The sequence below is a fragment of the Aphelocoma coerulescens genome (assembly GCF_041296385.1).
Source record: "Aphelocoma coerulescens isolate FSJ_1873_10779 chromosome W unlocalized genomic scaffold, UR_Acoe_1.0 ChrW_unloc_scaf_1, whole genome shotgun sequence".
NCBI classification, from domain to species: Eukaryota; Metazoa; Chordata; class Aves; order Passeriformes; family Corvidae; genus Aphelocoma; species Aphelocoma coerulescens.
Window position 1 is genome coordinate 14,447,153 of NW_027184080.1, and position 17,028 is coordinate 14,464,180.

A 17,028-nucleotide genomic window follows, 5' to 3' on the forward strand; every position below is an offset into this window, starting at 1 on the left:
ACTTGTCCTAAAAATCTCTATAACTACAATGCTACCTATCTGTGAAATAAATGAGATAATTTTTTTTTTTTTTAATAGATACATATATGCCACTCCCAATTACTCTGAACAGATAATACAAAAAATGGAATATGCAAAGGCCTGGTCCACTCCCTTTATTGATATTTCTCCAACATCTTAGAAGATGACAAGATGGGAAACCAACATTATTTTAGAACAGAGTGATACCATTGCCCCCTTAAACCAAATGTCTGAGTTCTTTGCCACTACTAGCATAGATCAAGAGTCGTCAAGGACATCCTGCTCTTCCTTCTGTAGTTTGCTATCGTAACTAACTCTGGTCTCCCTTAAAACTTCCTTCAACTTTTGCACATTCACATGCATGTTTCATCTTAATAAAGAAATGTGTTTAACTAGAATGAAGCTCAAAGTGAAATCCTGGCAAAAACATGGCAGCAGCTTCTAATTTTCACACAAGGTAGGATTTAAGTTGGAAAGATTCATCAAATTAACAGAAAATTTCAGGGAACTTGTTAAGCACCAGTGGAAGAAATGGACAGGTTAGCAACATAAACACAAGCTGGAGGTAGAAGAACCAAGTTAAGTTCTGCCCTTAGCCTACTGCACACCTGAAGTGATTGAAATGTATTTGCAATTGAAACCGTGGTACATATTTTGATACTGTTAGAGGGGAAAGAGCAGTTCAGGACTGAAACAACAAGGTCTGCCTCAGATTGCAAATACAGCAGCTGAGATAGTGGTGAGGCTGGAGGTTGCACTGCAGCTTTTTGGGAGTGGCAACTACAACGCTGATTAAAAAAAGGCAAACAGATTAATCTAAAGTGTTGCTTATTTGATGCTTCAGACAGAGACATTCCCTCTTCATATAGGTGCTGCCAAGAAAATGACAATATGGAACTGATGAAACAAGAAGAGGCGCCACTAAAAATTTAACAAAAGCTTTTATATTTATTGTCAGCATGTGGTAAGACTTCTACAGGTAACAGATGGACAACACATTTCTACCTCTCCCATCACCTACCAGCTCAACCCACATAAACACTGGCAATGAAGCATAAGAGGCTCTGGTTTTCATTATGGCGGGATACAATTTTGCTGTGTACATGTCCAATTTGGCAAAAAGCATTATTCCCCAGAAAACCAAGGTATCCTAAAAATTACATACTAAAAGGATTGGTATGCTTGAAGGCAAAGTAATTATATCCACACTCTCTGACAGAGCTTTGCCTACTCTGACATTAAGGCTTTCCATCACAAAATTCTATTATATAAACCACAGACAGCTAGTGCTTTATTAGTCTAATGCTTCATTTTGAATGAACATAATTTATGCTAAACAGGTTATACCCAGTCTTAGCCCCACCAGACAACATGCAATCAATCATTGTCATCTTTAACCTTTAACAGTGGAAAACTTGGGTTTTGCTTTTGACTTTCCCTTTCTAAATGAAGCATGTTATTCTTGCTTGGATTTAATTTCATTTAGTGTGGTAAATGATAATATTTGTACAGTGTTTCTTTAAGTCAGTGAAGAATTGATGAGGCTGGTTGAGAAAAACATGAGCTGGGCCACTTGCTAATCTTGCACCTCACTTGAGCAAGGCCTAACAACTGAAGGATGTCTGGAGTGAAGCAGAGGCCTCACAGCCCGATGCTGTTTCAGTGAGACACAGAAGAGCACCCACATCTCTGTACTAGCCAATAGTTGCACTCCCTTCACTGAAAAAAAATGGCCTCATTGAAGAGATAAGGATGCGCACAAAGACCCTCTGATGAAGGTCAGACAGCCTTCACTGCTGCCTCACCATGTGGAGGATGACCAAAGTGTTTATTGTACCTCTTTTGCCAACTATAAATTCTGACCAAAGGTAACTGAGACCCTCATTAAGCCCCATTTGCATATTGTCTTTCATACCCCTTGGAATGCAAATGAGGACCAGCATGAGACATGTAATACATGTATGGTTGACATCACCAAACACCACCTATAACATCCGATTTTTCTATCCTATTGGGACGGGCCAAAAATTTATAGTATGCAACCAGACCTATAGTACTGGACTGGTAAAATGCATTATTTGTGCATCTGTGCTCATGCAAGTTCCTATTGAATTCAACCAGACTTATAGTGCCGAATTGGTTCTAATCAGAAATTAGGCCCAGCTGCACCCAGCCCCTCTGATCTCTGAGGACCAGCTGGAATGTGAGGGGCTTTATTTACTGCTAAATTCCTATACTCTTAATGCAACACCATCTGATAATGAATTTCATGAACTAGTGTTGCCTTGAACAAACAAGTTTCTTTTTAACAGCTTCAAAGTTTGTTATCTCCAGTCTGTTGAATATTATCTCATTTGTCTCTATTATTAGGAACAGGTAGCTATATTGATGTTACCTACATCTGCAAAATGACTCACAGAATAGGAAGTGGGAAAACAAAGAGAAGAGGGCTTCTCTTGAATTTTTCTCTATCTCCCCTCTCCTTCATAAAATTCTTAGAATACTCTTAGAAAACCAGTTCCAGCATGTATTTATATTTAAACTCTAAATGGAGTCCTGCAACATATATCTATTTTAGAACAGTATTAGACTGCTTTATAGAAGTGTGAGAGACCGAAATGTTATGGTTAATGGCTTAAACATTGTTATGGAGGACTTTTTGCCCATTATGGCAAAACTGTATAAAGAAGCTGTGACCACCGAAGCCTACCCCTCCCTGAATATGCCTCCTGACTGGAACTTTGGACTGAGTTAAGCCCTGCCTAAGGGTACTTGAGATAAGATAAAGGTGACACTATTGTCCAATTATTTCAGGTCTAGGGAGAAGTAAACAAGGCTGAGGGAGAAGAATGTATCCACAAGAAAGCCAAACCCAGACGCTGTCCTGAAATCAGCTCTGGCTGGGACTGGGGGGCAGGGAAGGGTGCACAGCCCACAGACTCATCTGCTGAGGCCAGGTTTGCACACACTCTCCCCCCAACCAAGGGGGGAGGAGGAGAGTTTCTGGGTGTGTGGTGTAACCTCTGGTCAGAGGCAGTTAACACCCGTCCTCCCTTACACAAACTGGCTCAGTTGTAAAACACCCCCACCTCGGGAAGGCCACATACACACTGGACATTCAGTTGAGAGGCAGCTGAGGAGATGTGATAAACCATCAAAGACCCCAGAAGCACCCCCCCCTCCCCCCCCCCGACTCATTCCTGAGGCCTTCCACCAGAGGACTGCATGGAATGCAAAGTGATGCAACAGATCCAGAGTCTGTTGCAAGAGACAGTGTCAAACTTGCCTCCCCACCAGGGGAGGTACCTGGGCATTCCCACCTAGCCCAAACCTATATTAATCCACTGAACTCTATGTTTTGCTGGACCCTCACCACTGAGAAGACCAGAAGAAGAGGATCAACGTGACTCCATCAGGATCCATGGAGTGGTGAGGTTTTCTACTTAATCTGTCTCTGTCGCTCTCTTTCCCTACCACCACCTCTTTTTCTATTTCTTTCTCTCTCTCTCCCCCTCACATTTACTGTTAAATAAAATCCATACTATTGACTTTGGCATATGGTCTCATTTGCACCTTAATTCAGGCAGAGGCCTCTCTCTAATAATTTTAATAACCATGTTGTAACAACAAGACAAGCACACACTGGCCAGAGACATCTGAGATGAGAAACACTGCCCCAGGAGTTTTGCAGATCTAGTGAAGACTAGAAGCAATAAGACTGGTTATAGGAGGAAAGGTAGTTCAAAGAAATAAAACTGAATTAGAAAAGCCAAGGGAGCAGCTTCAAAGAAGCTGCCTAGACCTGCTTAGCAAGTGTCAGACAGCCCAGAAGCGAACAGACCTATATTATTGGATTGGTAAATCCCACTATTTGTGCATCTGTGCTTGTGAAAGTTCTTCTTATCGAACTCAATTAGACTTATAGTGCCAAATTGGTTATAATCAGGAATTAAGCCCAGCTGCACCCAACCCCTCTGATCTCTGAGGACCAGCTAGAACAAAAGGGGGGTTATTTTCTGCCAAATTTTTGTACCCTTAATGCAACAGAAAATTGGCGTAGTTGGCAGGATTGCCATGAATAAACTGCTACAGAAATATAAGTGTACACCCTCACAAGCTAGGAAAGACTGGGTTAAAAGTTTTACAAAGTTATGATAATAATGCATATTGAGCAGTGTCTAACAACAGAAACTAAAAGCTGGGAAAGGGAATTATCTGTGCTGTATTAAGTACTTGTCTATCCTATGCATAAGAAGAGGCTAAAGAATCCTTGCCATCCAAAAAATTCCAAGTGTGGTACATTCAGTGATTCAACTTGAAAACAATCTGCTAAAAGTATTCTTGGCCTTTGAAAAAGGATTTGGAGAAAAAAAAAGGAAATTTGCATAGACTCCCTTTTGGTGGAAACTTGAAAAATGAATTGGCTGCAGTAGAAAAACAAGAAAAATATCTGCAAGAAAAAAATAGAACTGCTAATGAGCCGATCACTCTCTCCAAGATGGAATATGTGTGGTGAGTCTCTCTGACCAGAGGGGATTGGATTTTATCCAGTGAGGAAGAAGCGGGGGGATATTGGGGTCCTGGCGTGTTTTTAATCATCACTCCCAGAGATCATGATTATTCTTTAACTGCACAGGTGGTATATTGGGCAGGAGGAATAGATCTGCAGGATAGGGGAGATCCACTGGTTATTAAAACTGCTCGATTCTCTGATCTCGCAGCTTCTGTGCAGAAAGCAGTTTGTATACAGAGTATGTATGAGAGGGACAGGCTTAGAAGGTCTCCTATGTTAGCCCCTATTGATTGAGCCAGATTAACCCATTTTATTCGGAGTCTTCCGAACAGTCTCAAGACTTGTAGCAAACTTTCAGGATGAAATGCATCAGGTTCGTGTCCAAAATGCTGCAGTTCCTGGGCATCTGGGGGGCTAGGGCAGATGATGCATTTAGCTACCTGGAGTGAATTTATGCAGGAAATAGTGAATTATGGATGCTGGACGGGATGGGTCAGATAACTGTTGTTAAAGCTCCTGAGCCTGCTTGGTGGGTATTAGCAGTACAGTGGCTCCAAGGCAAATACCCTGAACCTTCTATTGATATTCAAGTAATGTTGGGGTCTCCTCCCCCTGCCATGTAGCCCTGGGAGAGGGGCCCTGAGGGGAGACACAGGGTTTCCCTGCCCCTGGTCAGCCTTGTTCCCCATTGGTTGGTTTGTGTTTCACTGTGAGGGCAAGGACCCTGAGTCCAGACTGTGAGAGTTCCTCGGCAGAGCTCCAGCCATGCAGCTGGAGAAATAAACATCTCTGAAACATCTAGCAAGAATCTGTCCACATATATATTTCTTTTCCATGGGACTCCTGGTTTGATATATGCGTGTGTCATAGGTTAGCAAGCATAGTCCCGGAAGGGATATCCTTGCTAAGGGGTGCTTACAGCTTCCTCTGGGACCTGATAGAACCTATCAGCTGGCCAGTTTGAATATGGACAATTCTTTAAGCCACTTAAAGTTGTGACCGCCTCTGTGATACACACTTAAGAATAGACAAACTCCCACCCCAGCTCTCTCTCGTTTCCGGCGCTGGGACAGGTGGCTGCAGGGCCCGTGCGGGGGCCAGCAGGCCCGGCCAGGCCCTGCTTGGGCCAGGCCGGGCCGGGCCACGGCCAGCCTGGAGCCATGGGCCTGTTCCAGCTGTGGAACCCCCCCCCACTGCCTTGCCGTGGGCAGCCGGAGCGGCTCGGAACCCCCCCCTCCACTGCGGCCAAGATTCAGCAAAGCGGCACCTCTGTCCGGCAGAGGTCAGGTGACCAACTGCGATAAGCCACATTCCAGCTGCAAGGCCGAGGTGAGATTAACCCTTTTATTGCTGTGAAGAGCTGAAAACCTGAGGGAAGAGAGAGAGAGGAGATGCTTAAAGCTGAAAGTCTGTTGTGAAGCTATGATATATCAGAGTATCCTATTGTAATTTCATGAAGATATGGGGGGTGGAGTGTTCAACTCATAAGCAATAGGCAGATGCTGCCACAGCTGTAATTTCATGAGAAGTTTGGACAGAGAGAGATGAACCAGATGAACCAGATGAGGACTTTTGCTCCAAAGAGGAAAGGAGAAAAACCTCAATTCCTAGAGATGCTTCCAGCGATAGTCTTAAAGATGAAGATGACCCTTTGCTCCCAGGGAAGGAGAAGGGCCTCTGTTTTTTTTGTTTCTGAACAGCTCAACCTTAAAATTGTACCCCAGAAAACTTTCAAGAGTGGACCCTCGAAAGCAGTTGCGGGAAAAGCTGCAAGTCGGGGGAAGGGACTCACATTGCAAGCAGAGAGACTCCTCTTCCTAAATGGACTGAACAATATTTGGAAGTGGGCGACTGTCTCGGTGTGATACTGTTGTCATAGCATGAGCAAAAAAGAGACTTCTCTTTCTAAATGGACTGAACAAGGTTATTATGGAAGTGGTAAACAGACTGAACATCTTAAGGGTTGTCTTTACATTGTCAGTGGGAGAAGGGAGGAAGGTGGGGGGAGGAGGAGAGTTCTAAAGGTGGTATAATTTTTTTTCTTTTCTTCTTTTAGGTCTGTTAATAAACTTCTTTATATTCATTCAAGTTGGTGCCTGCTTTGCATTTCTCCTAATTCTTATCTCACAGAAGATAAACAGTAATGAGTATTTTAGACCAAACCACTACACTAAATTGGTGTTTCTGCCCGGTTACAAACCCAACCCGCGACAGCGTGTTACAGTAATCCCCACTGTAACAAATGGTGGTGAATTGCCGGCAAGACACCGATCCCTAAGGACAGGAAATTCATGAGTAAAAACCACTCGATCTCTCTCTTCTCACCTTGGTTTGGATATTCTCTCTGGACTATGGAAGAATCGTGGGAAATGTGGCTCTCTGAGCCACAGAAAAAAATGTATCTAGAAGTTAAAGGAATCCTTGAACAACAAAACAAAAAAGTATTGGAACCGGGAGATCTAGAACATTTTTTTAACTGGCTTTTCAAAAATTTCTTCTATATTTCTCGAGACTTACTTTTTGATATTGAACCTCCTGGAACTAGTCAAGAGTGTTTTTGGCATGAGATCTGGGATGGGATAAGAGATCAAATGAAATATGCATTAGTGATTGAACACTTGCGTGGATCCCTTGTGGTCAGTGAAGCTATTCAGAGGCATTTATATGGTCCCATTACCCCTAAAGCAAAGGATGGCCATAGTCCCGCGGCCTAGGCCGCGCGGCCGCCATCCCAGGAGCGCGTGACTGCAGCCATGCCGGCGGAGGCGCCTGCGCTGGATGTGCCCGGCCCCCTCAGGAGCGCGCGCCTTATCGCAGACCCCATCCCTGTCTCGGGGTCCCCTGCCACGCGACCGCGAGTGAGGGAGCGATGCCGCAGGCGCCACGGGTGCCGTGGGCCACGAGCGGCCAGGAACCAGAGGTCAGTGTGGAAGCCCGCTCTGAGCATACAGCTCGGAGAGCCCTGTGGAGGGAGAAGCGGCGGTTTCCACAGCGACACGAGAAGCCGCGCAGCGCCGAGCCGAAACGAGGCCGCTCTCAAAGCAGAGTGGAGTTTGCAGAGCGGAACCACTCACAGGGCGTGGGACCGGCGGCGATGGCAATGCGGGGCTGCGCAGAGCCCAGACACGCGCCGGAGGAGCGCCGCTCAGAGGGCGCGGAGCAGCCGCAACGCGGGGACCCGGCCCAGACGTCGGGGTCAGGGAGGCGGCGGCCACGCGGGACCAGCAGCCACGACAAACATGCAAGCACGTGATAGGAGAAGTTGTAGCCACGAAAGTCACAGGAACTGTGAAATGGTACAGTGTAAAAAACAACTATGGATTTATAACACGAGATGATACAGGGGAAGATTTATTCATCCATAGAACTGCTATTAAAAGGAATAACCCTAAAAATTACCTGCAAAGTGTAGGAGATGGGGAAGTTGTACAATTTGATATAGTACAAGGAAAGAAGGGTTTACAAGCAGCAAATGTTACTGGGCCTGAAGGTATTCCCGTCAAAGGCAGCTGTTATGGACAAAATTATAAACGATATCCATCCCAGCAACTTCCCTACCCACAGCCTACTTTCCCCTTTTACCCTATACCCAATATGAACCCTTTCCTAAGTTTACCCTATCCCCAGTTTATTCCTAATCTGTTTTTCACCCCATGGCTTTCCTATACCATTCCCTTTCCCTACAACTCCTCTCCGATGCCGAGGGGGGGATGAAAAGGGGGAGGGAAGAAATTAAACCCTCTCCTGCCTCAGTTTCCCCACAAAGCATGCCCGGAGAGTCCTGTCTCCCTTCTGTCAGCCTTAAGATGTTCCAGAGAATCTGTTTGGACATTTAAAGGCTCAGGAGGGTGGCTTGTATTATTTTAAAACTGTTCTTGTTATGTTTATCCAGTTGTTTTCGTTCTCCTTTTATTAAAATAAAATGGGTGAAATGTTGGGGTCTCCTCCCCTGCCATGTAGCCCTGGGAGAGGGGCCCTGAGGGGAGACACGGGGTTTCCCTGCCCCTGGTCAGCCTTGTTCCCCATTGGTTGGTTTGTGTTTCACTGTGAGGGCAAGGACCCTGAGTCCAGACTGTGAGAGTTCCTCGGCAGAGCTCCAGCCATGCAGCTGGAGAAATAAACATCTCTGAAACATCTAGCAAGAATCTGTCCACATATATATTTCTTTTCCATGGGACTCCTGGTTTGATATATGCGTGTTACAGTAATCCCCACTGTAACAAAGTAAGACCGTGAAAAGTTATGGTTGAATTTATAATTGACACAGGGGCCCAAATGTCAGTGATTACAAAGGGAACAGCAAATATTTTGGAAATTATATCCAGTGACCGTGAAAATTTTACCAGAATTGATGGTATAATAAAGGAATGTCCAACAGCAAAATTTTCCATCTGGCTCCTGGGAGAAAAACAATTTACTAAGGTTGAAGTGCTTGTGGGGGCTGCCCAACTAAAACTTTTAGGATTTGATTTACTTTATGGGCAAACCTGGAAACTCCCAGATGGAACTCTGTGGAGCTTTGCAGTGGAAGGCACTGGGTTGCTGGGGATACAAATAGAATCTGAAAGAATGTGGGATGATTCAGGCTTGAAAATTTTATCAATTCATTAGAGACATCAATACCATTACTGCCTTCTAAAATTACTAATGTAAAACAGTACCCACTGCCAACAGCAGTACTTATGGGGATTGATGAGGTGGTGACAGATTTGGAAAAAAAGAGGCATCATTAAAAGGACTAATTTGCTTTCTAATTCACTGGTGTGGCCAGTAAATAAACTGACCTGGCACTGGCATTTCACAGTATATTGACAGTTAACTGCTAATACCGAACCTTTAACTGCTGCAGTTCCAAACATTGCCTAGATAGTGACACTGATACTGGGTGCTGCTCATGCTTAGATGGCTGCCCTCGATGTCAAGGACATATTTTTCATTATTCCCCTCCTTGAACCGGATAAAGCACAGTTTGCCTTTACATGGAGGGGGATCCAATACACTTTCACAAGGATATAAACTATTCTCTCACTATTTCTCACAATGCCTTGGCTAAGGTCTTAGTAGAGATTCTTATTCCACCTGACATTACATTATATCAATATATTGACAACAACCTGATAGGAGGAGATGATCAAGAGTGTAAGAGACACAATGAAAAACATTTGTGAAACACTAATTGAATTGGGATTGGAAATTCTGGAATCAAAATGCCAAGGGCTGGCACAAGAAGTTAAATTCTTAGGAGTCTGGTGGATTAAAGGAGCAACTTCTGTTCCTATGGATACCCTGAAAAAAATGGAGCACAGGCAGAATTCATCTTTTGTAAAGAAGTTACAGGAAATTCTGGGAACTTTAGTCTACTGGCATAAACATATTCCTGGATTTTCTATTATTGCCCATCCCTTATACAATCTGCTCAGAAAAGGAAAATCGTGGGAATGGATGGAACGGCACACAAATGTATTAGAATTGTTAATAAGAGAACTGAGGCTGTTCCAACACCTTGGCCTTATACACCTGACTGATCCAATCCATATAGAATGGGGGTTCAGGGAACATGGCTCTCATTGTAACCTTTGACAAAAGGGTCCACAAGGGCCAGAAAGACCACTGGAGTTTAGCTCCCACTCTTTCAATGATACTGAAATGAGATACTCGGATCTTGATAAGGCTTGCAAGCCGCCTAGTGTGAGTGATAATGGCTGGATTATACCCTCAATTTGACCTAACCTTGCCAGTTAACAAGATCGAGCATCTGTCCACTTTTTGTCTTAACAGGATGAACTGCATGTGGAATGAAGCACTGTCATATACAGAGCTAGAGTGCCTGCAAGGACTAGTGGTGGTTTTGGTGATAATTTGGAAAATGAAATTCTAATAATAATGCAGGTAAAATGCTGTTTATTATTCTCACTGTCACTAGACAGAAGTTCAGGGATTGCTTGAAATCTTACATTGCAGTTAATCCAAGTTTTTGGACATACACATAATGTTAGTCAAATCACCGCATGTTTACCTTTCTTCCATCTGCCAGCTCACCAGTAACTTGGGGAATTTCACTATGGGTTTGACTAAAACTTGGGAGGTTATGTGGGAAAATCATACAAATCTGACTTGGCAAACTGAGGAAGGAAAATGTGCTTTAAAGTGGACCAACAATAATACAACTATATGGAACTATATGGAACTGTAACATCATCATTGAAATTCGAGACTAATAGTGACTCAGTTGAGACAATTTATTGTCTTCCTGAGGATACATGTACTGATACACCATGGGGAATGCATATTCCAAGGGGGTGGGGAGGGCCACGATATGGTGACTGGCATTCTATGCAACTACCAACTGGTAGATTGGGAAAGGACAATTGGATTACCAGATGGCCCCATACAGGTTGATGTTCTGGACACAAATTTTAATGTTTCTTGCTCAAACAGCCCGAAATATCATAATTGGAATTGTACTGGAGTTTATAATTGCAACTCCAATGAAACTGAAATTCAGAGATTGAGCCCATTAGCTTGAGCTCTCAGATTAGGTTGTACTTGTCGAAACTATATCATCTCACTTAATGACACTTGATCTCATTTGACTAACAGTGATACTGAGTCTGACATAATTTGTTCAGAACAAGTATAACCTCTATGGGGCACACTGTGTGGGTTAGCAGTGATGGAACACAGTCTACTGACTTACTAATAGAAGGCAACACATGCTGCGACTATCAACACTTTGCCCCCTTTGAAGGAAGCAACCTCTTTCACTGGCTCTGTGGGAACAAATCAAAAGGGAATCATAAAACCAATGGCAACACCTGATAGCTGGAACCATGGTGGGATGGGTACTGGAGTCCATTTTCACACCCCAGTTGACAGCATTCCAGAATTGAGTGATGTTATATAATTGTACTGGACAAATATAAACATTGGCTAATGCAACTCATGGGGGACTGAAGGAATTAAATCGACTAGGAACTGTAGTGGTTCTAATCAGAAAGTAAGCCCAGCTGCACCCAGTCCCTCTGATCTCTGAAGACCAGCTGGAACACAAGGGGCTTTATTTTCTGCTAAATTCCTATACCCTTAATGCAACATTTAGCTTGATTTTGGACCTTTAATATGTACCAAGAGCATTATGGGTTTGGCTTTGTTCTCTGCAGTGTTTACATATTGTCCCAAGGGGTGTCTTTAGTAAGTTTTGAGTTGTTTGGGGATTTTTTTTGTTGGGTTTTGTTTCTTTGTTTTGGGTTTTTTGTTTGGTTTTGTTGATTTGCTTTTATATGTATATATATTTATTTTAATATTCCATGCCACATAAGTCAGGAATAGCAATATTGACCAGAACATATCTCAAGACAGATTCCTGTAAGTCTAGAGTTGAAGTGTCTTTCCAGATTGAATGACAGCACAGGTAACTACTCCAAGATCCATAAATCACAAGGCAATTCCATTTAGGATGCACCTTTTCAATTTGCTTTGTAAAAGCCTCCAAGACGGCATTCAAAACTTTACTACACCTAAGATATACACATTAATTCCTTCACTCATACACTCAGTGAATTATCTTTTAGGGAAACAAATTAGATTTACTACTGTATTGAAAATAACCGCTTTTATCTTCTATATGCTTACATACCAACTGTTTAGTGGTTTGTTCCAGTACCTTACATCTAAAAAACAATGCTGGTGGTTACTTAATATTATTCTTTCCACTCACCTACCCACCTTTAAAATATTGGTGACATTTACCTTCAAGTTGTTTTTAACATCCCTTTCCTAACCATGAATTCCTATAGATTTTGAGAACTTCTGAAGCAGCAGTTCAAAACTGTCTCAGTGGGTTTCTTGAACACTTTAAAGCAAGTGTCTTCAGACTTTAACTGCTTAAATAATTTCTTTCCCATTTCAGCATGTGTTCTTCTCTACATAGTACATATTATATCGGGTCACAACTGATCTTTCCTGTAAAGCAGTGTTAATTGTTATAGCCCTCTGTTACTTGATCTCCTTTCCTACTCAGTAAGGGACTTCTGCTTTCCTTTGTTGCTATCTTCTCATACTCTTTATGAATCTTTTCTTTTTGCCTTCTATATCTCTCTAGTTGTTAATTGATTTCTTCCTTAAACTTTCCAGTTTAGCTCTAGTGGCTCCTATACTTACCCTCAGTTGTGTAACTACATTTCCACTTTTTGTTTTATTCTTTTTATAGTTCCTCAGGTACTTACAACCTGTTACAATAATACTTGTTTCATAGTGTGCTTTCTCTCATTCAACTGTAATTGTCTCATATAGTAGATCAGAAATTCAATTTCATCCAACCTTAACAAGCAAACCTTAAGAAAATTCTAACTTGCTTTACCTAGTATCACAATAAGTTTACACCCCAAATATGTAATTGTTTCTTCATTATACACATGAACACCTAAATGATTTTGAAGTCTATGCATTTACCCAGTTCATCCCAGAGTTGCCTATACTTGTCAGTCATTGCAGTTCCTTGTTGTGTCCAAAGTGATAGACGAGGGTCAGCCATGAACTGTTCTGTTATCAACGTCAACATGCGAGCTCCATTTGAATCTCTCATCTTTAGCATCTCTCGCACCTAGGAAATGATTCTTTTAATATAAACTTGAAAAAAACCCAAAACAAACCACAGTACAGACAATATGCTGTAGTGTTAAACATTCCATCTCTGTTAAATAAAAAATATAATTTATATATCTGACGTGAAATTTTTAAGTAGAAAAAAAAAGTCTGCCTTCCCAATTTTAACAATTTTTAGTTTCAGTATCCCATTGCAATTCTGCTAACACACTTCTTCCACAAGTAATCCACAGGTGTATTATGCAAGCTGCTGCAAGACCATAATTTCTATAGGTCTCTCCAACATTTTGAGGGTAGGAGGGAAGAGAACAGCAAAGCTGCAGACAGCTGAAATGCTACTTCATATCCTTAAACTAATCTCAAGACACACCAGATTGCATCCCACTGCATTATTAACTTGCTATCATGTTCCCAGGGCTTTGTCTTGTTATAGAACAACAGGATTTTGAGTAAGACCTGAACAAGAACAGACTGGATGGGGGAGTGGGGGGAGAGAAAAGAGGGAAGTTTGAGTATTCAACATACCTTTGCAAAAAGCAAATTGAGCTGCTTCCCTGATCCATGGTATCCACCCTGGGAGAGAAAGAGTTTAACCTGTTCTTGGACCTGTTCCTCATCCAAATGCCAGCAGTTTTCATCATCTATGCTAGCGCCTGCTGTTGGGTCAGGAGCACCTACAAACAGCAAGAAGATAAATCATTATGTTCTATATAAAGAAAAGAGGTTTGTGGGTCCAGGGCAAATGAGTACTGCAAAGGGTTTTGGATTTGTGTATTGTCCCATTTTGGATGTCTTGACTTTAAAGGCTCTTTAAAATAGACCTAAATTTCTCCTAAGTAGTCTTAAGCACTTAGAAATGACAGCCTATGAAAAGGTATTTAAACAAACAGTATTTTATAATAAAGCATTAAAATCAAGAAAAGTTTTTTCCTCCTGCCTCAACAGTTATTCTAGAATGTTTTTGCAAACAAAATTACACAATAATTTCAACAACTGCAATGTTAAAACCACTCTCCCCAGAACACCTGTGTGATTTCTGTACCTTCAGCAATCTTGCTCAGGTTTAAGTTACTGCTAATGAGCACTGCTATTGATGAACATGAGGAAAATCATCACTTCAGTGCCTTTGAGCTGTGATGGCTCTGCAAAGCTAAATAAAGAATAAAGAATAAAAAATAATCCCCAAGAAAATCCAAAGCCTTTAAGCACTAAAGGCATTAGCATAAATAAGTTACAGCTGTGTAAGATTGTGGTGCTTCTGAAGAAGCATTTTTACAATAGGCAATGTCATCACCACACAGTCAATTCAAAGCAACTCTACCTGAATTAGCTTAGTGCCAACTGAAGTGACTGGATTTACATCAGGCAGTGGTTTGGCCACAGGTTGCTCTAAAATTTTATAGTTGAGATCAGTGATTTTCCCCTTGTGGCCTTTTCTAAAGTCTGACAAAAATAAAACAAGTTCTTGCAGTATCTAACAATCTACATATTTCTGAAGAAACCTGCACCTTCACTGGATATTTTTAACAGGTATTCTAACTGAAAAGGTTGAAAAGCACTGTTGGGGTTTTAGTTTAGTCCTAGTTTTTTTTTTTCTGTTAGAATGTCATAGGTTAGCAAGCATAGTCCCGGAAGGGATGTCCTTGCTAAGGGGTGCTTACAGCTTCCTCTGGGACCTGATAGAACCTATCAGCTGGCCAGTTTGAATATGGACAATTCTTTAAGCCACTTAAAGTTGTGACCGCCTCTGTGATACACACTTAAGAATAGACAAACTCCCCCTCTCAGGCCCGGCTAGCTCAGTCAGTAGAGCATGGGACTCTTAATCCCAGGGTTGTGGGTTCGAGCCCCACAGTTGGGCGCCACTAAATTTGTACCGGTTTGGCCAAATTTAGAAATATATCCTCTGAGAGAAGGCACAACCACCCCTTCCCCCACCAGGTTCGGGAAAAAAAATTTTCCTCGAAGGAAAGTGAAGAAGATAAAACTATTTATTTAACAAACACATGGGAAAGGAAAATGAGGTTAAATGGTAAAATCTTTTGCTGTGGAGGAAAAACCTGGGAAAGCGTTAAGAGTCCTCCCTTTGGTCTCCTCGGACCTGGGGCTTGGCCCAGGGCCAGGCCCTCTGTGCCCGATGGAAAGTCCTCCCGATGTGCTCTGAGGTTGAAAGCAGTCCAGTAGCAAAGGGAGAAAATCCGGAATTCTAGAGAGGGAAAAGCAAAGTCCAACTCTCAGTCTCTCTCCGGAGAACCAGAAACTGAAAACAACTGGACAAAAGATGACTGGAACACAGCAAGCCGGGTGCTTCCTCGCTCCCCTGCCGCGGCTGGGGAAAAAAAACCCTCCTATCTTTATGTGACCTTGACGAAGCTGCAAACTGCTTTGAGAAAGTTTTGCTCAGTTTTTTTTTCCTTCCCCCTCTCAGGCTCAGTTTAGAGGCATAGAAAGGCACAAAAAATTAATTTCTGGGCATAGGCAGCGATATGGGATACACATCATAACGTCACCCCAAGACATAAAGGAATTTCCCCCCCTGTACATGTTGCTAAGGGAACAAATCGCTGATCGCTGAGTGCTTAAGGAAAGACAAAGGACCTGGCTGCTCTTTTTGTTTCACCTGGGGATGTGGGCAGTTGGGTCTCGGCGTTCGGAGAGAGAGGAGCTGCTGGTTCTATTTTTTCGGCCGTTTTTCTTTCTGCTGGAAACAACACTGGGATCCCAAAGCCGTCTTCCCTGCCCCGCTGGAGGCCAGGCTGTGGCCGCCCTGCCCTGCCGTTGCTTCGAGCCTTCGCTACGTTGTAGCCGTGCTCGCCCTACCTTCCCCGACCTCCGGGGGGTTCCCCGCTTGGATACATGGTGTCTGCCACCCAGGATTTGTGCTCGTCCCTGCCGCTCCAGCCTGCTGCCCCAGCCTGCCGTTCCAGCCTGCTGTTCCCGAGGGTCCGGCCAGGGGTTTGTGAAGCCTTTGTTCCATCCTTCCCCGGGACCCCAGACCACCAGTGCCGTGTGCTCCCCAAGCTCGCTCCAGAGCGCCCCCTGCAGCCGCAGGGAAACCATCCCACCTGCCCTGCTCACCGGGAGCCGGCAGCGCCCCTGCTGGCTGCAAGCAGAACTGCACCCAAGGGGAAAAGGGCCCGACAGCCGAGAAGGCTGGGACTGGGTTTGTGATTGTTTGCTGTTACTGCCATAGTTATTGTTGTTTGTTTGACTGTTTATACACATATAGATATATAATAGTAAAGAACTGTTATTCCTATTTCCCACATCTTTGCCTAAAAGCCCTTGATTTCAAAATTATAATAACTCGGAAGGAAAGGGGTTGCATCTGCCATTCCAAGGGAGGTTTCTGCCTTCCTTAGCAGACACCTGTCTTTCAAACCAAGACAAGCACTTATCTAGACTGTCAGGGGGAAAAATGGTAGTGCATCACCATACTCAGATGTAAGGCATTTTAAGCATGCCCAAGACTGAAGTTAACTTGACATTTTGTTTTTGGGCTTGTCTCAACTGTGTAATCTCTCTCTCTGTTAGGTTTTGAGAAGATGTTAGAAATTGAATTGCACCACACTACCACTTTTAAATCCCAGATAATGTTACCTCTGTAGCCAATACTAAAAGAAGGATACTGGCAGGGAAGGAAAATTGCATGGTCAGATTTGTAAAAACTTGCTTTCAAAGAAGTCCTGAGAACATGAAAAGCAAAGATAGCTACAGTTCTTAAGATGTATAGAAACATTGATTCTATTGATTTAAGCCTTTATTTCACAATTGCAGCTCTGCCATGTAAGCAAATCTTTTAACTAGTTGCAGAGAATGCTAGAATCTTTATTCAATGAAAATACAACCGGAAGATTTAGAGGGTCAGAGGGATGTCTTGTCTACTAGTT

The 17,028-nt window shown here is 43.0% G+C and overlaps 1 protein-coding gene and 1 non-coding gene across 5 annotated transcripts in view; one reads left to right on the plus strand and one right to left on the minus strand.

Moving 5' to 3' along the window:
- Positions 1-17,028, minus strand: part of LOC138102790 (zinc finger SWIM domain-containing protein 6-like) — a 421,672-nt gene that overhangs the window by 124,926 nt on the left and 279,718 nt on the right. For all 4 annotated transcript variants that reach the window (XM_069000557.1, XM_069000559.1, XM_069000561.1 and 1 more), the window contains exons 3-4: positions 13,664-13,812; positions 12,986-13,136 (exon numbers count right to left, since the gene is read on the minus strand). In XM_069000557.1, the coding sequence (XP_068856658.1) occupies positions 12,986-13,136; positions 13,664-13,812 (300 nt within the window). The remainder of the gene's footprint in view (positions 1-12,985; positions 13,137-13,663; positions 13,813-17,028) is intronic.
- Positions 14,927-15,000, plus strand: TRNAK-CUU (transfer RNA lysine (anticodon CUU)). Its single transcript has one exon. It is a non-coding gene; the product is annotated as a tRNA-Lys (tRNA).